The 23,495-nt window shown below is 43.4% G+C and overlaps 1 protein-coding gene across 1 annotated transcript in view; it reads right to left on the bottom strand.

Annotated features, from left to right (window-relative positions):
- The window catches only part of kcnh8 (potassium voltage-gated channel, subfamily H (eag-related), member 8), a 655,874-nt gene that overhangs the window by 277,617 nt on the left and 354,762 nt on the right, over positions 1–23,495 (bottom strand). The window contains exon 7 of the mRNA XM_070880041.1: positions 1,022–1,229. Within this exon, the coding sequence (XP_070736142.1) occupies positions 1,022–1,229 (208 nt within the window). The remainder of the gene's footprint in view (positions 1–1,021; positions 1,230–23,495) is intronic.

Below are 23,495 nucleotides of genomic sequence, written 5' to 3'. Positions count from 1 at the left end.
GTTAAGTATATGTCCTCCTGGAACATATGGTGCCGTAAGAGAAAAACAAAAAACAAATGATTTCACCTGCCACCTCCCCCACCCCCCTTAAAAAAAAAACAAACATGCAAGGTGACCTTTAACTAGAATAAAAATTCAACCTCAGTTCTTAGAAAAGCCTGCATTCTGAGAGAAATAAAGATAAATATTAATATTTTGAACATCCGTTACAATGTAATGGATATATGTGAACAGCAGACCTATTGCTTGCTGTGTCAGCTGGCAGCACATACAACAGCTTATTTACAGTAGCATTTGTTGCCACTTATTGGTGCTTGCAGCTTTCAGTTCAATATCACTTGATCCTGAAGTGTCTCAGAGCAGAACTTATTAGAGAGACAGGATATCAGCATGCTTAGCAACCATGTGACACTTCCTTACTTTTGGCACTAGACCAGCTTGTTAGTTCATACTTGAATATAAATAGTATTGTCATTTGCTATACAAACTCACTGAGAAGGCATCAGCATCACCAAACATTGTGATTTTTTACCGTTTATAAGATCTATGTTAAAATACGATTTCTCCTCCAAAATGTCTACAAAATAATGACGAAGTCCAACACAAAATAAACGAAAGACAAGTTGATTTCATCAATGTTATTTTTATAACATTCACTGCCCGCAGTGCTATTAACCCCAATGAAGAACATTTAAACTGACCCAGTTAGCATCAGTTGAATAGTAATATATATTTTTACAAGCAGCTCATAAAATATTGGGCAAAGTGACTGATCTCACGCTCCCAGTATTGAGTCATGCTTGAAAGGAGTGAAGGTCGGGAATTAGCAGTACAGGGACTGTAGCCCTGTCTGACCTGTGCTCCTTTCAAATGTGACTCAAACACAAGCTCTCAATTTATCTTCCTTAACAAAATGCAAACATAAATGCACTTATTTTCCTTAAGGGATTGCATAAATAATTTGAATTAAATTATTGTTTAAACCATTATATAAAAACGCTGCAAGAGTGAGAAGACTTACCAATGTCCCAGGTAAGAGGGTCGTTGCCCTCCATTTCAATTTTGCCAATAACGTACCAGATGCATGCCATCCAGTGTGCCAGAAGTGCAAACATGGACATCAGCAGGGTTAGGACTATTGTGCTGTGTTGGGAGTATCGATCCAGCTTTTGCAACAGTCGCAGCAGACGTAACAGGCGCACTGTTTTTAGAAGGTGAACAATTGAGACCTGCAAATAAAACGTGAAAGGATTGGTGGTCAGTTCTGACTTCGCTACAAATGTTAATACAATTCAGGCTACAAAGGAATTCAATGTAGTTTGAATGTTGCATTCTATTACGGCAGATCCAGTGCAAACACATTAAATATTTCCCGTTGCTGCAGAAATATTATTATTGTATTTTGCTTACTTATCTCAGACATGCCATGAAAATTACCATAACCACAGACACCTGAATTGCACAAATCATACACCGTCTCTAAAAACATTAAAATTGTATAGTTCCTTGACATACATAGCCCCTTCACTGACTCATTGTATTCCTGACAGTCTTTGTATGACAGTAACCTTTAGTTGCTGTACAGTTTTCATGAGCACATTACCATTTAAAAATCATTTTACTTCCTTCGTTGAACCACATTTAGTATATTTGCGATAATGCTAGAGTAAAGATACACAAGTGCAATTGTTGGCTGATGATGATACTCATTAAAATGTTTGTTTTTTAAATAAATCATCACATAATTTCTGACCTACTGGGATTGTCCTTCATTAGCACAAGAATACTAAAGTGTTGATAGATGCATGAAGCCTAATTGCTCAAACTACTTTTATGAAGTATATTTGGCTTAGTGGCAATTATTTTAATATTACTGAATTATCTAACAGTGGAAACTCCAGTTAACTTATATCACCAGAACTTTTCACCATGTCTGTGTGCAGCCTGACATTATGGGGGCAAAATTGCGGTCGGAGACTTCCTTCGGGTGAATGCCTCAGACCCCCCAAAAATTTGTGAAAATACCTGGTGATCACGGAGGCACCTTCGATTCCGGTCGGAGGCCTTCATTCGATGTGCAGCATACGAGGAGATGATTTCCCCGTATGTAGGGAAATGCTGGAGTCACGTGGGACTGGACTACCAATCACTAGGTGGTATTCTCATTGATAAAAATGGGATCTACGTTGGTGTGAGATCCCATTACTATCAATGAGAAAACCCTCCTAAAACACTGAAACAAAGCATAATAAATAAATAAAGCACCTCACATATTTAAAATTAATTGAAATTAAATGTAATTACATTTTTTATGAAAAAAATTGGGGGGATTTAAAAAAAATGTGTTTTCATAGGGTTAAAATAAACTTACCTTAATGGACAGGGTTTTTAACATAAAAATGCATGATTAAATTTAATTTTTATATGTTTTAAAACTCTTACGCTGGCAAAAGTAAGCTATACACCTGCTTTTACCAGGCATAAAGGTTTGAAGGGCATTCGCTGGGCTAGAGATGGGCAAAGAGCCCAATCTCTCCCGTGCGAATGTCCTTCCTGCAGGGATATGGAGGATCTGTCAAGAGAAATCTTGACAGATTGGAAAAGCCGGATTTCGGCGCATGCACATCGCGCCCCGAGCACCGGCTTTTGCGAGGCTTCGCCGGATCCGTGCGCACTTCATACATACCCGGCGAGGCCAGAATTTTCAGCACATTATTTGCTAATCTTAATCGTAAGGTAGACATGAGTAAAGAGTGTTGGAATGTCAGGAGAAGGATGGCTTATTCATGTTTAGTGCTCTTCCTATTCTTGCAGAAGAAAACTAAAAAATGTCTCACAAAAAGTGAGAAAAAAGGCCATCTTAACTTATTAAAAGCCTTGTTAATGTCATGAATGATTAAATTGTTCATCATTTGGAAGTTGCAGTGTTACACCAAATAGTGTCTAGGCCAGACCTTGAACATAGGAATAGGTGTAGGCCATTCAGCCCCTCGAGCCTGTTCCGACATTCAGTTAGATCGTGGGTGATCTGTACCTTAACTCCATATTCCTTGATAAACTTAGCTAATGAGAATCTATTGATCTCAGTCCTGAAAGGTTCAATTGACTCACCATCCACAGCCTTCTGGGGGAGAGAGTTCCAGATTTCTACAACAGTCTGTGCGAATAAGCCCTCCCTGATTTCACTCCTGAATGGCCTGGCACTAATTTTAAGATTGTGCCCTCTTGTTCTGGATTCCCCCATTAGAGGAAATAGTTTCTCTGTATTTACCCTACTGAATCCTCTTAAACACCTCAATCAGATCACACCTCAATCTGCTGTACTCAAGGGAATACAAGCCAGATTTATGCAACCAGTCCTCATAATTTAACCCCTTAAACCCCAGTATCATTCTGCTGAATCTGCATTGTACCCACTCCAAGATCAATATATCCTTCCTAATTTCGATGCCCAGAATTGAATGCAGTACTCCTGATGTGGTCAGACCAAGACTATATAACTGAAGCATCACTTCCTTAGTTTTGTATTCCAGCCTCCTTGAGAATAAGTCCAACATTACATTAGCTATTTTGATTGTTTTTTTGTACCAGATGTTAATGAATTTAACAAAAGGAAAGAGTTTGAAGTGAAATGAATGACCAATTAATCTGGTTTGGGTGGTGATTAAGGGAGGAATGTTGACTAAAACTCAAGAGGATCTACCTGTTTATCAATTAGCATTAACTCATGCCTTTTTGGTGTCTGATTTAAAAAGGTTCCTCCAACAATTTGGTACTGCCTCAATACTGCATCATCATCATTATCATAGGCAGTCCCTCGAAGCGAGGATAACTTGTTTCCACGCCAAAAAGTTCACAGGTGTTTCAATGAAGAACCTAATATTCCAGGTCCCGAATTAAATCTTGAAGGGTGGAAGATGCCTGTGCGTGGATTTTTTTAACGTGTGGTGGCCATTGCACACCAGCCACCACACGGGCTTGACAAAGCTAGGTCTTGGTCCAGTGGCAAGGGTTATCCAAGACGACTGGAGACCAGCTCTGCTGCACGGACCTAGTGCGCACACATATCGCAGTGTGGGCTAGCCCGTGCTGTCCCTGGGCCCTCGGCTCTTCTGGGCCCCAAACTCATGCTTCTCCTTGGCCCCAATCACGTCCCTCTACAATCTCTCGCCGCTCCTTCACTCCGACCTCGCAACTCCTGCAGTACTTGCCCACGCTCCAATCAGCGACCTGGATCTTGGTGACGTCCAATCCAGTCGCCCTCTTCGCTGCCATTGCTCTCCTGCTCCAGCAGGTGCGGCTCCTTGCAGTGGTATGCTGCCATGTTGCTCCTTCCACTCCCCGGCCTGCTCTGATGGTGCTCATAGGTCCGGGCCGCCACGCTGCTCCTTCTGTTCCCCGGCAATACTGCAATACTGTATTACAGTGTCAGCCTATAATGCATGCTAATGTGCCAGAGCAGCTCTTGAACTAACAACCTTCTGACTCAGAGCTACCAATATATAGCGTGCTACCAACTGAGTCAAGCTCCCTGGGTGACTGAGATGTACAACGTGGTCTAAGAAAACTTGCAGGATATAAACTAATGATAATGCACAACCATTGCAGGCCACTCAATTTTAATGCAACAAACACCTTCTACAGCCCAAAGAAAAATCTTGGCAGTCATACAATTTATCCTGTACCACTCCATTAAGGATCTGCTGCCTAGGATATTTAGTGGGGTGGATCACGAAGCCCATGCCACACAAAAATTAACATTGGCTTGGCTTTTACATTGAGAATAATGGTGAAGCTAACAGCGCTCGCTGTTATTATGAAGTAAATTGGACAGCAACTTCCGGAGTCCACACATGCGCATTTCAACACGGAAATCCAGAAGTTGCAGTCGAGTTACCGTGCTCCTCCATAGGCTCCATTATACCGCTACCCTGCCAATAGACTTGGTATTGAAATCCATGTAAGGGTGTGAATTTGTGGTACTTACCCACTAGTTATCCACTAAATACGACAGAAACAATTAGGGCTGGTGCATTCAGGTGTAAGTGAATTTATAACGGTATGGTCTGTCATAATTATTGCCAAACAATCTCTCTGGCACTGAAAATGTAATTTTTCAAGGGTGGAGTCTCATTCCTTCAGAATTTAATTAGTGTTGGAGATTTTATTTTGAAAAATTTAGATAATTGTTTTTTTACTTTTATTTCTGTCTTATCTCCCTCTCTTAATTCCATCTTTCTTTCACCCTCTTTATTTTGCTTTATGTACATGATTTAAATCTAATTTAGAATTCCTTTTTTATATTTCCTGTTTTAGATTCTGCAGCCTGGAGATTTAGTGGGGCGGGTTATGTAGGCAGGGGGAGGGGAAGATTTGGATGGGGATCCAGGAAATCTGGGTTTCCTCACATGCTGTGGAGGTTTAACTCCACAGCATGCGTCTTTTGGCCCTGACAGGTTCCCTGCCTGGAAGTCAGCCTGATTGACAGGTTTGGTTTCTAGTCGGGCAGGGAACACTCTGGAGCCAGCCATAGAACCAGGTTGGGGGGGCGGGGTACGTCTGATGTGGGGGTAGTTTGGAGGGAGGGGTGGGAAGCATTCCTGCACTTCCTGGCCCACAAACAGTGCTGTGAAGGCATCTATCTTCTCCCCAAAGCTGACCTCACCTTGCTTCAGCTGTGGATTTTCTTGAGGCCTGGGAAACCCAGCCGCCCACTGTTAAACCTACAAAGCAGGTTAAATCAGAAGCTGTAAGCCTCAGAAATATATTTAAAATGCCAACCCAACTCCTGAGAACAGGTTGGCTGCCCGCCCTTCATCCTGCCTCCGTAAAACCCGGAAGTCAGCGGGTTGGAGCCGGCTCTCTGGTGCACACTGAACTTTTCCCGATTTAGCCCCCACCCGCACTGAGTCATGTTAAAATTACCCCCTGCCTGTCTCAGTGAGAATTCTCCAATCTGATTGGTTGAAAGGTCAGGCTGTTGCATGACCTACTTACACATGCACAGATCCCCTGTAGAGGGCACCGCGCTGGATGAGAAACCCGATGACAGCAAAATGCTGCTCAAAAGCCCGAGAAAAGTCTGTTGACAGCGTAGTGCCATACTACGCAAGAACCAGCAGTAGAACAGTTACTGCAGGCAAAGAGTGTGGTATATGAGAATCCCATTCCCATATTCTTATGTGAGTTCCATAATTGGGCACTATTGCTTCCTTCTGCTAGCACTTACAATCAAAGAACAACATCTTGCCATCTTCTTTTTTATAAGAATGTTTTGTTTGTTGTGAATTTGTGATTTCACCATCCAGCCAGATCCTTTAAGTTGTGGTGATGGCATTCACATCTTTGTGTCATATATTACAATGCTTTTTGCCTTCTTTACTTGTGAAAGAGCAGTCTCCATCTATCAAATGTATGCTTATCTCATTCCATGACAATGGGGAAAAAATAAAAGTTAAAGGAATAGATATCAGCCATGTTCAAAGAATTAGGAGAGGTGACAAAAAGCTTTTGAAAGGTTTTTAATAGGTAGAGAGCTGGAGTTAATTTAGAGTTCCAGAGAATAAAATAGTGGGTAAAATGATGGAATCAATTATTAAGGATGTCATAGCAGCGCATTTGGAAAGAGGTGACATGATAGGTCCAAGTCAGCATGGATTTGTGAAAGGAAAATCATGCTTGACAAATCTTCTGGAATTTTTTGAGGATGGTTCCAGTAGAGTGGACAAGGGAGATAGAACCAGTTGATGTGGTGTATTTGGACTTTCAGAAGGTTTTCGACAAGGTCCCACACAAGAGATTAATGTGCAAAGTTAAAGCACATGGGGGAAGTATGCTGACGTGGATTGAGAACTGGTCGTCAGACAGGAAGCAAAGAGTAGGAGTAAATGGGTACTTTTCAGAATGGCAGGCAGTGACTAGTGGGGTACCGCAAGGTTCTGTGCTGGGGCCCCAGCTGTTTACCTTGTACATTAATAACTTAGACGAGGGGATTAATTCTAGTATCTCCAAATTTGCGGATGACACTAAGTTGGGTGGCAGTGTGAGCTGCGAGGAGGATGCTATGAGGCTGCAGGGTGACTTGGATAGGTTAGGTGAGTGGGCAAATGCAAGCCAGATGAATTATAATGTGGATAAATGTGAGGTTATCCACTTTGCTGGTAAAAACAGAGAGACAGACTATTATTGGCATTCAGGTACAGCAGGCGGTTAAGAAAGCAAATGGCATGTTGGCCTTCATAGCGAGGGGATTTGAGTACAGGGGTAGGGAGGGTTAACTACAGTTGTACAGGGCCTTGGTGAGGCCACACCTGGAGTATTGTGTACCGTTTTGGTCTTCTAACTTGAGGAAGTACATTCTTGCTATTGAGGGAGTGCAGCGAAGGTTCACCAGACTGATTCCCGGCATGGTGGGACTGACATATCAAGAAAGACTGGATCAACTGGGCTTGTATTCACTGGAGTTCAGAAGAATGAGAGGGGACCTCATAGAAACGTTTAAAATTCTGACGCGTTTAGACAGGTTAGATGCAGGAAGAATGTTCCCAATATTGGGGAAGTCCAGAACCAGGGGTCACAGTCTAAGGATAAGGGGTAAGCCATTTAGGACCGAGATGAGGAGAAACTTCTTCACCCAGAGAGTGGTGAACCTGTGGAATTCTCTACCACAGAAAGTTGTTGAGGCCAATTCACTAAATATATTCAAAAAGGAGTTAGATGTAGTCCTTATTACTCGGGGAATCAAGGGGTATGGCGAGAAAGCAGGAATGGGGTACTGAAGTTGCATATTCAACCATGAACTCATTGAATGGCGGTGCAGGCTCGAAGGGCCGAATGGCCTACTCCTGCACCTATTTTCTATGTTTCTATGTTTCTAAAACAAAGCCGGCTGAAAGATGTGCCACCACCAATAGTGGGGTGAAGGGAGAGGATGATGCAAATAATGCCAGAATTGGAGGGCCAAAGTGGGAGGTGCTATTGCCTGGAGGAGGTTGCAGAGTTAGGTGGGGCAGAGCCATGGAGGGATTTGAACACCAGAATGAGGTTTTTAAATTAAACGCTTAGGGAGACGTAGCTCAGGTAGGTCAGTGATGCATGAGCAGGACTTCGTATGGAATAGGGTACAGGTAGCTTGCAAAAGTTGGAGTTTGTTGAGGAAGAAGGATATCAGGGCAATGAGAAGGACATTGGAGAAATTAAAGATAAAGATGACAAAGGATTTGATAAATGTTTCAGGGATGTTGGGGCAGAGGTAGAAGCAAGCAGTCTTGGTGATGGATAGGAAGTAAGATTTGAAGACAATTGGAGTCTGCAATAGTGAGATAGAAAAAAAATAGGTGCATTAGTAGGCCATTCAGCCCTTCGAGCCTGCACCACGTTTCAATAAGATCATGGCTGATCATTCCTTCAGTACCCCTTTCCTGCTTTCTCTCCATACCCCTTGATCCTCTTAGCCATAAGGGCCATATCGAACTCCCTCTTGAATATATCCAATGAACTGGCATCAACAACTCTCTGCGGCAGGGAATTCCAGAGGTTAACAACTCTCTGAGTGAAGAAGTTTCTCCTCATCTCAGTCCTAAACGGCCTACCCCTTATCCTCAGACTGTGTCCCCTGGTTCTGGACTTCCCCAACATCGGGAACATTCTACCCGCATCTAACCTGTCCAGTCCTGTCAGAATCTTGTATGTTTCGATGAGATCCCCGCTCATCCTTCTAAACTCCAATGTATAAAGACCCAGTTGATCCAGTCTCCCCTCATATGTCAGTCCTGCCATCCCTGGAATCAGTGTGGTGAACCTTTGCTGCACTCCCTCAATAGCAAGTACGACTTCCTCAGATTAAGAGACCAAAACTGAACACAATATTTCAGGTGAGGCCTCACCAAGGCCTTGTACAACTGCAGTAAGACCACCCTGCTCCTATACTCAAATCCCCTAGCTATGAAGGCCAACATACCATTTGCCTTCTTTACCGCCTGCTGTACCTGCATGCCAACTTTCAATGACTGATGAACCATGACACCCAGGTCTCATTGCACCTCCCCTTTTCCTAATCTGCCACCATTCAGATAATATTCTGTCTTCGCGTTTTTGCCCCCAAAGTGGATAAACTCACATTTATCCACATTATACTGCACCTGCCATGTATTTGCCCACTCACCTAACCTGTCCAAGTCACCCTGCAGCCTCTTAGCATCCCCCTCACAGTTCACACCACCACCCAGTTGAGTGTCATCTGCAAACTTGGAGATATCACACTCAATTCCTTCATCCAAATCATTGATGTATATTGTAAAGAGCTGGGGTCCCAGCACTGAGCCCTGCAGCACTCCATTAGTCACTGCCTGCCATTCTGAAAAGGACCCATTTATCCCGACTCTCTGCTTCCTGTCTGCCAACCAGTCCTCTATCCACGTTAGTATATTAACCCCAATACCATGTGCTTTGATTTTGCACACCAATCTCTTGTGCGGGACCTTGTCAAAAGCCTTTTGAAAGTCCAAATACACCACATCCACTGGTTTTCCCTTGCCCACTCTACTAGTTACATCCTCAAAAAATTCCAGAAGATTTGTCAAGCATAATTTCCCCTTCATAAATCCATGCTGACTTGGACCGATCCTGTCACTGCTTTCCAACATTTTCCCCACTACTGATGTGAGGTTAACTGGTCTATAATTACCCGGTTTCTCTCTCCCTCCCTTTTTAAAAAGTGGTGTTACCTTAGCTACCCTCCAGTCCATAGGAACTGATCCAGATTCGATAGACTGTTGGAAAATGATCACCAATGCATCCACTATTTCTTAGGCCACTTCCTTAAGTACTCTGGGATGCCGACTATCAGGCCCCGGGGATTATTCAGCCTATAATCCCATCAATTTCCCTAACACAATGTCCCGCCTAATGTGGATATCCTTCAGTTCCTCCTTCTCACTGACCCTCGGTCCCCTAGTATATCCGGAAGGTTATTTGTGTCTTGCTTCGTGAAGACAGAACCAAAGTATTTGTTCAATTGGTCTCCATTATACATTCACCTGAATCCAACTGCAAGATGGGAAAGAAGCTCCAGAGTAATGGGTCAAAAACACCATGAAGTCTGATTCAGCCTGAGAGTGGCCAAGGAAGGGGAAGGATTCAATGGTAAGAATGGAATTTATGATGTGGCTGAAAACAATGGTTTTTGTCTTCATGTTATTCAGTTTTGGAAGAAATTTAGACTGTCAATGACTTGATGTCAAACAGATAGTCTAACAGCACGGAGGTGGTTGAGAGCCATCGTGAAGAGGTAGAGATGATTGTCAGTAGCTTACATTTGGAAGCTGACCCATTACCTGTAAATGGTGTCACCAAGAGGCAACATGTGGAGGAGGAAGTGGAGTAGACTAAAGATGTATTGTGGGAATATATCGGTGACAATGAGGGGGAAAGAAGTTACGCCATTGTTGGAGATTCACAGGCTGTGTTACAAGAGGTAGGAATAGAACCATGTGAGGATAGTTCCACAGAGCTGAACAATGGCCATTTACATCTACCTCCTCTATGGCGCCTAGAATTTCAAAAACTTGAGTCACATCTCTCTCACTTTCCTTTCTTCTTAAAGCAGAGCCCTAACATTCTGACTGCGTTCTCCAAGTAGGTATTCCCCTTTTATGTATCAAGAGTATTTGTCACAGCTGCACCACCTTAACAATGCCCTTTAATGCATATCATAGACAATTTTATATCCATTCTCAGACTCCAAGGGAGTGGTGGAAACCAACAACCAAATGGATACTATCCCTTAATTAAAACAAGTCTTGTCTTCTGGAAAAGAGAGAGTGATGGGGAAACAGGGAAATGCTGCTTATTCTCAGTAACGTTGCAGTTATGCAACCCAACAGGCTAAAACCCAACAGAGGAAGTCTTTGAGTCCTGACCAGTGACATCTTGCAATTGTGAACATTATAATCAAATTTGATAAATGGAGAAATGTTGAGGAAAGGTCACCCACCAATCACATTCATTCAAGTCTCATAATGCTTGACATTTAACGGCCCTAACTGCAGGAGGCTGGTGTAAAAGAACAGACCGTCACCTCGACAAGACGCCACAGCCTGAGAATAATAATTCCGGTTTGTAAGAATTAAAAAGATCTTGTTTTTCAATCAGATTATACACACTGTTGAACTTTGGAAATGTGGTTAATGTATCATGCTAACATTGTAGGAGAGAAAATAAATTCCTACTCAAAACTACTTGCTGCATAATGCAACAACAATCTATAGATTGGTTAAAAAGTCAGTATCAAATGGTTTCCACACTCACAAGTAATCTCCCCACATTCCTGAAGAAATAGGAATTTGAGTAGTTCCTCCTACTTGTTTAAAAGTGTCTATATATCATCATCATAGGCAGTTCCTCGGAATCGAGGAAGACTTTCCTCTACTCTAAAAAAATTAGTTCTTAGGTGACTGAACAGTCCAATACGAGAACCACAGTCCCTGTCACAGGTGGGACAGACAATTGTTGAGGGAAAGGGTGGGTGGGAATGGTTTGCTGCATGATCTTTCCGCTGCCTGTGCTTGGTTTTTGCATGCTCTTGGCGATGTCACTCGAGGTGCTCAGCAGCGCCCTCCTGGACGCACTTCCTCCACTTAGGGCGGTCTTTGGCCAAGGACTCCCAGGTGTTGGTGGGGATGTTGCACTTTATCAGGGAGGCTTTGAGGGTGTCTTTGAAATGTTTCCTCTGCCCACCTTTGGCTCGTTTGCTGTGAAGAAGTTCCGAGTAGAGTGCTTGCTTTGGGAGTCTTGTGTCAGACATGCGAACAATGTGGCCTGACCAGCGGAGTTGATCAAGTGTGGTCAGTGCTTCAATGCTGGGGATGCTGGCCTGGTCAAGGATGCTAACGTTGGTGCATCTGTTCTCCCAGGGGATTTGTAGGCTCTTTCAGAGACATCGTTGGTGGTGTTTCTCCAGCGAATTGAGGTGTCTACTGTATATGGTCCATGTCTCTGAGCCATACAGGAGGGCAGATATTACTACAGCCCTGTAGACCATGAGCTTGGTGGCATATTTGAGGGCATGATCTATGAACAATCTTTTCGTCAGGCGGCCGAAGGCTGCACTGGTGCGCTGGAGGAGGTGTTGAATCTCGTCGTCAATGTCTGCCCTTGTTGATACGAGGCACCCGTGGTATGGGAAATGGTCCACGTTGTCCAGCGCCGCGCCATGGATCTTGATGACTGGGGGGCAGTGCTGTGCGGCGGGGACAGGTTGGTGGTAGACCTTTGTCTTACAGATGTTTAGTGTAAGGCCCATGCTTTTGTATGCCTCAGTGAAGATGTTGACTATGACTTGGAGTTCAGCCTCTGAATGTGCGCAGACGCAAGCGTCATCCGTGTACTTTAGCTCGACGACAGAGGTTGAGACGGTCTTGGATCTGGTCTGGAGACGATGAAGGTTGAACAGGTTCCCACTGGTTCTGTAGTTTAGTTCCACTCCTGTGTGGAGCTTGTTGAGTGTGAGGTGGAGCATGGCAGCAAGGAGGATTGAGAAGAGGGTTGGGGCGATGACACAGTCCTGTTTGACCCCAGTCCGGACGTGGATTGGGTCTGTAATTGATCCGTTGGTAAGGATCACGGCCTGCATGTCATTGTGGAGCAGGCGAAGAATGGCGACGAACTTTTGGGGGCTGCCGAAATGGAGGAGGACGCTCCACAGACTCTTGCGGTTGACAGTGTCAAAGGCCTTTGTAAGGTCAAAGAAGGCCATGTACAAGGGTTTCTTGCAGTTGTCGTGCTGTAAAAATTATGAAGAAATAGGATGGATGCAAGACTTTGAGTAGTTTCTCCTACCTGTTTAAAAATGGCTGTATATGCATTGTTAACGACATAATGCCTATTTTGATCTTGTGGGAAGTGGTAGTTCAACTGTAAAAGCTACTTTGCATGATAGAAACACCAGTTTGTATATACCAACCGAGGTTTAACATGGTGGTAAATATTTAACCCCAGCAAATTAATACCTGTTTAGCCAACTAAGGGGACATAACACTAATTAATACTCAAATTGTGATTGATAAAGAGATATCCTTTACGGACACTAACGTTGATGCGTCTGTCCTTCCAGGGGATTTGTAGGATCATGCGGACACTTCGTTGGTGGAATTTCTCCAGTGACTTGAGGTGTCTACTGTACATGGTCCATGTCTCTGAGCCATACAGGAGGGCGGGTATTACTACAGCCCTGTAGACCATGAGCTTAGTGGCAGATTTGAGGGCCTGGTCTTCAAACACTCTTTTCCTCAGGCAGCTGAAGGCTGCACTGGCGCACTGGGGGCAGTGTTGAATCTCATCGTCACTGTCTGCTCTTGTTGATAAGAGACTCCCGAGGTATGGGAAATGGTCCACATTGTCCAGGCCACACCATGGATCTTGATGACTGGGGAGCAGTGCTGAGCGGCGAGGATAGGCTGGTGGAGGACCTTTGTCTTATGGATGTTTAGCGTAAGGTCCATGCTTTCGTACACCTCAGTAAATACGTTGACTATGACCTGGAGTTCAGCCTCTGTATGTGTGCAGATGCACACGTCGTCCACGTACTGTAGCTCAACGACAGAGGTTGGGGTGGTCTTGGTCCTGGCCTGGAGACAACGAAGGTTGAACAGGTTCCCACTGGTTCTGTAGCTTAGTCCCCCTTGTCTGGTGATCCTTTACCAGACCTATGGGTCTCATTTAGACCAAACTTTAACAATGGCGCCAACCTTGAACCAATACCATTCAAGTCCTTTTATTAACAAAAGCAAAATACTACCAATGTTGGAAATCTGAAATAAAAACAGAAAATGCTGGAAATACTCAGCAGGTCAGGCAGCCTCTGTGGAGAGAGAAACATAGTTAATGGTCCATAAATTGCAGCCTCTCCGGTTGTGCACGATGTGCGCACTCGCCTGAAGAAGCCCCGTAAGTTCCAGGTTTAGGCACGTGTAGCGCATGCTCCTAAATCCGGCACTTGTGATCTGTTAGATCGTACGCTTCCCCGGGAGAAGGGCCTTCGTGGGTGGAGATTCTCTTGCCCAGCGAATGTCCTTCAAACTCTTTCGCCTTACCAGGTTAAGAGTTTTAAAAGGTATAAAAAAAAAATTGTATTACTTACTTTTATATTAAAAACCTTGCCCATGAAAGTAAGTTTATGTTTAACACTATTTAAAAAAAAAATTATTTTAAAAAAATTAAAAATTTTTATAAAACATTGAATTTAATTTATTTTCAATTACTTTTTAAAAAAGTGAAGTTTTGTTATTATTTATGTTTAAGGTTTTCTTTTTGCTTTTAGGGGTATTCTGATTGATAATAATTGGAGCTCAGAGCTCTCATTACTATGAATGAAAATAGAACACATTGTGATTGGTGGTCTAGGTCCACGTGATCCCAGGACGGCATATGATCCTGGGATGCGGGAGCCTCTGCGCTGGGTTGCGCATCTAGGCCTCGGAGCGCAAGTGTTCGTTCCTCCGGGACCACCAGGTACTTTCGTTAAAAAAACTTTGGCCGGAGGCCTCCGACTGCAATACTTGGCCCAACGTTTCAGGTTGATGATCACCTCTGCAACTGTCATGAAAATGATATCCCAGGCGCCCTCCTGGCGCACAATTGTTTAAAGTGTCTTAATGCCCAAAAATCACTTCCAAGATATTTTAACCCAGCTAGTTTCTCTGTCTCTTCTTGTTGGAATCTGTACTCTTATCATGTTGCTCACATGTTTTTAATCTGTCCACTGTCCATTGAGAAAGAAAACATTTCTAGTGAGGAAGCATTGAAATAGGCACACTGCAATATGTTGCACAATAAAATAGTAAGCACTTAAAAATCACTTTAAACAGATATTGGCAGCTAATAATTTGAATACTGAAGATAACAATCCCCAGCTAGCGAAAATAAATTCAGACTCCCACATACGTCATTGTATAGATTAGGAGAAGAATAAATGAAAACTGCTAATTGGGCATTATCAGTTTAAAAAGAGCTGCTACATCACAAGATAAAACTTCTGTTAGGGCTTGTAAAGTCGTTTAAGAATCACAGCAAACTTATTTGCGAGAAGTGCAGTCAAGTATTCTTCCTGGTCCAAGTACCCATTGATAGCAAGCTGACTGTGATCAATGATGTGACAGCTCTTTGTGGTATATATCAATGATTTAGATTTGAATATAGGGATTATGATTATGAAGTTTGCAGACAACAATAAATTGGCTGTGTGGTTGATAATGAAGAGGAAAGTCATGGGCTGCAGGAAGATATCAATCTATTGGTCAGGTGGGCAGAGCAGTGGCAAATGGAATTTAATTCAGAGAAGTGTGAGGTGAGGGCTAATAAGGAAAGGGTATACACATTAGGTAGTAGGCCACTTAATAGTGTAGATGAACAAAGGGACCTTGGAATGCTTGTCCACAGATCCCTGAAAGTAGCAGGCCAGGTGGATAAGGTGGTTAAGAAGGCATACGGAATGCTTGCCTTTATTGGCCGAGGTATAGAATATAAGAGCAGGGAGGTTATGCTTAAATTGTATAATGCTTTGGTTAGGCCACAGCTGGAGTACTGCATGCAGTTCTGGTCGCCGTATTATAGGAAGGACGTGATTGCACTAGAGAGGGTGCAGAGGAGATTTACTAGGATGCTGACTGGAATGGAGAATCTTAGTTATGAGGACAGATTGGATAGGCTGGGTTTGGTCTCATTGGTTGAGAGGAGACCTCATTGAGGTGTATAAAATATTGAGGGGCCTGGACATAGTGGATAGTAAGGGCCTATTTCCATTGGTGGAGGGGTCTATAACAAGGGGGCATAGTTTTAAGGTGATTGGTGGAAGGTTTAGAGGGGATTTGAAGGGGGGGGCTTCTTTACGCAGAAGGTTGTGGGGATCTGGAACCCGTTGCCTGGAAGAGTGGTGGATGCAGAAACCCTCACCATTTTTAAGAGATGGTTGGATGGGCACTTAAAGTGCCATAACCTGCAGGGTTACGGACCTAGAGCTGGTAATTGGGATTAGACTGGATGACCTTTTGTTGGACGGCGCAGATATAATAGTAAGTACTGCAGGGAATAGAATATGGCCAGCATGATCTCCTGGACTAGTTTCAATTGCCTGGATCAGTCAAAGAGGAATTTTCCCAGATTTTTTCTCCCTAAATCGGCCTGGGTTTTTATCTGGTTTTTGCCTCTCCCAGGAGATCACATGGCTCCAGTTGGGGTGGAGGGTAGAATGTTTTAGTATAAGGGGTGTCATAGTTGTGGTGAGGTGGATTGGTTGGGCGGGGTGCACTTTGGCTTTCCGTCATTGTTGATAGGTTTATATGTAACCTTTAGGGCTGCTGACCAAAGGCCGTGCGGCTCTTTGTCGGCCGGCGCAGACACGATGGGCCGAAATGGCCTCTTCTGCGCTGTAAATTTCTGTGTTTCTGTGCTTCTATGTTTCTAAAGCAAATTCAAGTTTTTTTGACACCATAGTCGGGGTAAGTTACAATACTGGATGCTTATTATCTATTTTACAGTACTCATTGTTGGTTTGTTTATAGCAGTGAGTCTCAGACTGGGTTCCGCGGTCCTGTCTCACGAAGGAGGAGGAGGGCTGAGAGCAGCGCAAAGAGCAGCAAGTCAACCCGTAGTGAGAGGCAGGCACACCATCTCACTGATAGCTGTAAGTAAATACCTGTTTTCTTAAAAGCATCATTAAAATACTCTTTACATGCAGCATTTTCACATTATGAGTATTATATAGTATTATAATTTTGATGGGGGGGTCCACGATTATTAATCTATTTGAAAAAGGGTCCTTCAACCAAAAAAGTTTGAGAACTACTGGTTTATAGGATCAATGCAATAATCTGTGCTGCTGTACAAGAATATTTCCTCTTTATTTCCACAAAATCCAGTCCAAACCATACGAAATGGACAGACAGTCAAATCGCATCTATGCTTTTCGACAGTATAAAGATCCAGCTCTGTGACCCTGTCTGGGAAATGAAGGTGTTTTAAACTGAGAATTAGTCTTGTGGCCCACCTCGGCACCAGAGTCTCAATATCCTACACCATTGGATGAGATCAATACTGGACACAGTATTCTAATTGAGGCTGAAGCAAGGTTTTGCACAAGGACGAATAGTATGTTTTGTTTTAATGTGAATTGTCCTGTGTATACAATCTGTTTGCTTGGGCACTTGCATCACAACATTAGTCATGAACCTTTAAAGAGTGATGTACTAAAACACCCAGATCTTCAGCATTTGATCTGTCCATGTGCATAACACTACACTTTTCTAAGTTAAACATCATTTGCCAAACACAAGCCCATTCTTCCAACATATCAAGATCTGCTTCGAGTAGTCAAGCATTCTCTTCAGTATTAACACTAGCACATATTTTGGTATGGTCCATAAACTTATAGATCATTTCCTCAGCACCTACATGTAAATCATTAATGACATTAGTAAATAGCAAAGGTCCTTACACCAATTCCTGCGGGACACCACTGGTAACCTGTCTCCAAGGAAATCCAAATCCATTGACTACAACTTTCTGCCCACAAGCATTTAGCCAAACAAAACAGCTTCAAGAGATTCTGTTTTTAATTTCTTAGCCTTCTACCAATTCAGGACAAAAATTAATGCTGGTTTTTAACGGTGCTGCGGTTCAGCTCTCTGCCAGTACCGCGCAGCCAGAGACAGACTTTTTCAATATTAAATTTGCACAACACTTTGAATGAGCCATGCTGCCCCTTGAAGGGGCCACGCACCCAAAACGAAAATTACGGGGGAACATTGGTCATTCCCCAATTGAGTTGTTTTTGCAATGCACTGACTTTTTGTTTTAGAAAAGACTTTCCCTATTGTGCAGCAAAACAGTCGAAATCATTTGTCAAACAATTGTTTCTGTGTGAATCCCTCACTAGTAATTACTGAGAAGAACTTATGCTAATGTGTAAATAAATAGTCTTCTTGCTTTATCTTTGTGTTCTCAGTCTGTATATTATCATTTGATCAACCATCAAGCAGTAAAAAAGAAAGGTTTGCAACTATTGCTGCTACGTGAACTTTCACATCATTTCTTTTACTTTTACTAATTTAAAGATGTTGTTGAACTCAGAAAACTGTGCAATTTTTATATTCTAAGTAATTGTAAATAATAATAGTCATTCTAAGAGGTTGAAATTCGGTCCCGCCGTTTTTGAGGCGATGTCACCGGCTGAGTACTGATTTTAATGCCAGGCAGTAGGTGCCGCCTCAAACTGCAAAATTCAGTTTTGCCGCTCAAAGTTAAGAGCAGTGCTAAAAGTGGTGCTGCATACTCATCCTCAGGCGCCAACGGAGCGGCATCTCAGGAGACCGACTGAATTTCCCGACAGTAGGCTGCCGGCATGCGAGTTTAAAAAAACGAAAAAAAAAGTTGCCAAAACTTTCCCTCATCCACACTACCCACTGGAAGCTACAGCCCCAGGATCCCCAATGTCCCACCACCTTTCCCAGCCTGCCGGTAAGAACACTGTACTCGCCTAATTTCAGTGCCCCCACCACCCTAATAAATTTTCAGGCGCCCATCAACCCAGTCGCCGCTGACATTAATGGCTTAGCAGCCTGATAACCGCTCCTCTCTGGCGGCAACGGGTGGCGTTAAGAAATGAATTTCGACTCCTAATTGTTTCAAAGTAGAATTTGTGAAATAAAATATTTTCTTCTTTAAGCTTTTGAAGCACTTTAAAAGGCCGACATCAAAAGTAACACATTTCAAAACACAACAACGTAACCCTGATACTGGTGTTCGCACTCTGGACAGTTTCTTGTCCAGCCTTCAGACCTCTTGGCCTCACAGACTTTTTCTGCTGCCATGTGCCAGACATCAGTTCAAAAAGTGATGTCACTTAAGGGAACTTGCTCAGCTTGAATACAGTACAAAAATGGCCGAATGTGTCAGTCTTTCTGAACTAAGCTTGATCACACCTGACTCACCAGACTGGGATTTCAAGTTGTACTGATCTTCCTGACTTTTTTTTCTAGCTAACTAAAGAGGTAGTAGCTGGTTGGGAAACAAAGTGAAAAACTTGTTAGTGTGTAGGTTCGAGGTGAAGTACATTGTTTTAGCTTGCTTGTTAAGAATGATATTTTAATGAAATGGCTATAATTCAATAATCCATCAACAGTTTCACAGCGTAAATTCCTTAGAGAAATCTGACTGTTATTTGCTCATTTTAACTTTTGCTTCACACAATCACACTAATTACTGTATAACAACCACAACTATTTATATAGCACCTTTAACATGGTAAAACGTCCCAAGGTGCTTCACAGGAGTGTAATCAAACAAAATATGACACCGATCCACTTAAGGAGATATTAGCAGAGAGTCGGGACAAACGGGTCCTTTTCAGAATGGCAGGCAGTGACTAGTGGAGTGCCGCAGGGCTCAGTGCTGGGACTCCAGCTCTTTACAGCAGAGAGTCGGGATAAACGGGTCCTTTTCAGAATGGCAGGCAGTGACTAGTGGAGTGCCGCAGGGCTCAGTGCTGGGACCCCAGCTCTTTACAATATACATCAATGATTTAGATGAAGGAATTGAGTGTAATATCTCCAAGTTTGCAGATGACACTAAACTGAGTGGCGGTGTGAGCTGTGAGGAGGACGCTAAAAGCTGCAGGGTGACTTGGACAGGTTAGGTGAGTGGGCAAATGCATGGCAGATGCAGTATAATGTGGATAACTGTGAGGTTATCCACTTTGGGGGCAAAAACACGAAGGCGGAATATTATCTGGATGGTGGCAGATTAGGAAAGGGGGAGGTGCAACGAGACCTGGGTGTCATGGTTCATCAGTCAGTGAAAGTTGGCATGCAGGTAGAGCAGGCAGTGAAGAAAGCAAATGGTATGTTGGCCTTCATAGCTAGGGGATTTGTGTATAGGAGCAGGGAGGTCTTACTGCAGTTGTACAGGGCCTTGGTGAGGCCTCACCTGGAATATTGTGTTCAGATTTGGTCTCCTAATCTGAGGAAGGACGTTCTTGCTATTGAGGGAGTGCAGCGAAGGTTCACCAGACTGATTCCTGAGATGGCGGGACTGACGTATGAGGAGAGACTGGATCAACTGGGCCTTTATACACTGGAGTTTAGAAGGATGAGAGGGAATCTCATAGAAACATCTAAGATTCTGACAGGACTGGACAGGTTAGATGCGGGAAGAATGCTCCCGATGATGGGGACAGAGTCTTAGGATAAGGGATAAGCCATTTAGGACTGAGATGAGGAGAAACTTCTTCATTCAAAGAGTTGTTAACCTGTGGAATTCCCTACTGCAGAGAGTTGTTCATTGGTTATATTCAAGAGGGAGTTAGATATGGCCCTTATGGCTAAAGGGATTAAGGGGTATGGAGAGAAAGCAGGAAAGGGGTACTGAGGGAATGATGAGCCATGATTTTATTGAATAGTGGTGCAGGCTCGAAGGGCCGAATGGCCTACTCCTGCACCTATTTTCTATGTTTCTATGTTTCTATTAGGGCAGATGGTAGGTTTTAAGTAACGTCTTAAAGGACGAAAAAGAGGTAGAGAGATGGAAAGATTTAGGGAGGAAATTCGAACTTAGGGCCTAGGCAGCTGAAGCACTGCTGCCAATGAAGGAGCGATTAAACTCGGGAATGCTCAAGTGGCCAGAATTGGAGGAGCGCAGATATCTTGGAGGGTTGTAGGGCCGGAGGAGATTACAGAGATAGGTAGGGGTGAGGCCGTGGAGGAATATGAAACCAAGGATAAGAATTTTAAAATCGATACATTGCTATTGGGGAGGCAATGTAGATAAAAGAGCACCATGAGTTAGGACACAGGCAGCAAAGTTTTGGATGACCTCAAGCTTACATAGGGTAGAACATGGGAGGCTGGCCTGGATTGCATTGGAATAGTCAAGTCTTTTGGTAACAAAGGCATGGAGGAGAATTTCAGCAGCAGATGAGCTGAGATGGGGTGGAGTCGTACGAGGTTATGGATGTGGAAATAGACAGTCTTAGTGATGCCACGATATGTGGTCGGAAGCTTACCTCGGGGTCAAATATGACACCAAGATCGCAAACAATCTGGTTCAGCCTCAGACTGGTGCCAGGGAGCGGGATGGAGTCAGTGGCTAGGGAATGGAGTTTGTGGCAGGGACTGAAGACAATGGCTTCAGCCTTCTCAATACAGGTATTTAGTTAGTAATAAGATGTACCTTCTTTAATAGGGAGAAACCTTGTCAGCAAGGTATTTGACAAAATGATTTGCTGTATCTCTACAAATTAAAAAGGAAACTAGGAAAGCAAAGAGAGAGCATGAAAAAATGATGTCAAGTAAAATCAAGGAAAACCCAAAGATGTTTTATAAATACAATAAGAACAAGAGGATAAATAAAGAAAAAGTAGGACGTATTAAAGACCATAAAGGTAATTTGTGTGTGGAGGTGGAAGATGTGGATATGGTTCTTAATGCATATTTTGCATCTGTTTTCACAAAAGAGAGGGGCGATGCAGACATTGCAATCAGGGAGGAGAAGTGTGAAATATTAGATGAAATAAACAAAGTGAGGGAGGAAGTATTAAGGGGTTTAGCAGCTTTGAAAGTGAATAAATCCCCAGGCCCGGATGAAATGTCCCGAGGCTGTTAAGAGAACCAAGAGAGGAAATAGCAGAGGCTCTGACCATCATTTTCCAATCCTCTCTGGCTACAGGTGTGGTGCTGGAGGACTGGAGGACTGCTAACATTGTACCGTTGTTTAAAAAGAGAGAAAGGGATAGACTGAGTAATTACAGGCCATTCAGTCTAACCTCGGTGGTGGAAAAATTATTGGAAAAAATTCTGAGGGACAGCATAAATCTTCATCTAGAAAGACAGGGATTAAACAAGGACAGTCAGCATGGATTTGTTAAGGGAAGGTCGTGTATGACTAACTTGATTGAATTTTTGGAGGAGGTAACAAAGTGGATCGATGAGGGTAGTGCATTTGATGTAGTGTGTATGGATTTTAGCAAGGCTTTTAATAATGAACCACATGGCAGACTGGTCACGAAAGTAAAAGCCCATGGGATCTGTTGTGTATGCAATAACTCAATAGACTGGATACTGTAAACTCCGAACAGGTACAAACCTTTCTGTACTTTATTAGGGCCCAAAATGATAACATTACAAGATGGCTGGCCTTTTATAATTGGGCCGCACACACGTGCACACAGCCCAATGACCTCCGACAGTGGCGCTACCTGGTGGCTAGTAAACCCAAGCATACATACATGACAATATCCCCCTTTAAGATATTAGTAACGATCTTTTTACAAATTGAGACGATCTGGGGCTTTCCGCTCCCGAGTTGAACATCTCAGTTCAACTCCAGCCTTGGGCGAGTGTTTTGAGTCTGTTATGACTGGGGGCGGGGTAGCCGATCTGATGGGAGGGGCAAAGACCATGTCAGTGATTGAAAGTCCAGATTCACTGACCATGTCAGTGATTGAAAGTCCAGATTCACTGATGACAGCGGAGTCCTCTGATGACTGAGGGTAGGTTGGTTGGTCACTGATTGTGTCTTGCTCAGACTGTTCTGGTTCATCCGTGTTTCGCAGCTTTATCTGATCGACATGTTTCCTGCATGTCTGCCCATTCTTGAGCTTGACGATAAACACTCTGTTACCCTCCTTGGCCGTAACAGTATCGGCGATCCATTTGGGACCTTGACCATAATTCAGTACATACACAGGATCATTGATAGAAGTGTCGCGTGACACAGTAGCGCAATCATGATACCCTTGCTGACTTTGACGTCTATATTCGACACGATTATTCAAGCCAGGACAAGAGAGAGCCTGGTCTTGAAACCTCTCTTCATCAATAGTTCAGCAGGGGAGACCCCGGTAAGCGTATGGAGTCTTGTCCTGTAACTAAGCAATATGCATGACAAGCGAGTTTGCAGTGAATCTTGAGTTACACGTTTCATACTCTGCTTGATGGTTTGGACCGCACGCTCTGTTTGTCCATTGGATGCGGGTTTGAATGGTGCTGACCTCACATGTTTTATACCATTGAGTTTCATGAACTCTTGAAACTCCATACTGGTGAAGCAAGATCCGTTGTCGCTTACAACGATGTCAGGCAGACCATGCGTAGCAAATATGACACGAAGGCTCCCAATGGTAGCAGTGGATGTGCTGGATGACATGATTGTACATTCCATCCACTTGGAATAAGCATCTACCTCAACTAAGAACATCTTTTCCAGGAAGGGACCTGCAAAGTTGATGTGGATCCTGGACCATGGTTTAGATGGCGACGATCAGAGTCTCAGCGGCGATTCCGCTGGTGCTTTACTGAGCTGCATGCAAGTGTTGCACTGATGCACACATGATTCCAGATCAGAGTCAATTCCAGGCCACCATACATGAGACCTGGCAATGGCTTTCATCATGACAATACCAGGATGCGTGCTATGTAGATCATGCACAAATCTCTCTCTGCCTTTCT

This window comes from Pristiophorus japonicus, chromosome 5 (assembly GCF_044704955.1).
Source record: "Pristiophorus japonicus isolate sPriJap1 chromosome 5, sPriJap1.hap1, whole genome shotgun sequence".
In the NCBI taxonomy this organism is placed as follows: domain Eukaryota; kingdom Metazoa; phylum Chordata; class Chondrichthyes; family Pristiophoridae; genus Pristiophorus; species Pristiophorus japonicus.
The sequence above is the reverse complement of the archived record's forward strand: the minus strand, read 5'-3'. Positions and strand labels throughout refer to the sequence as shown.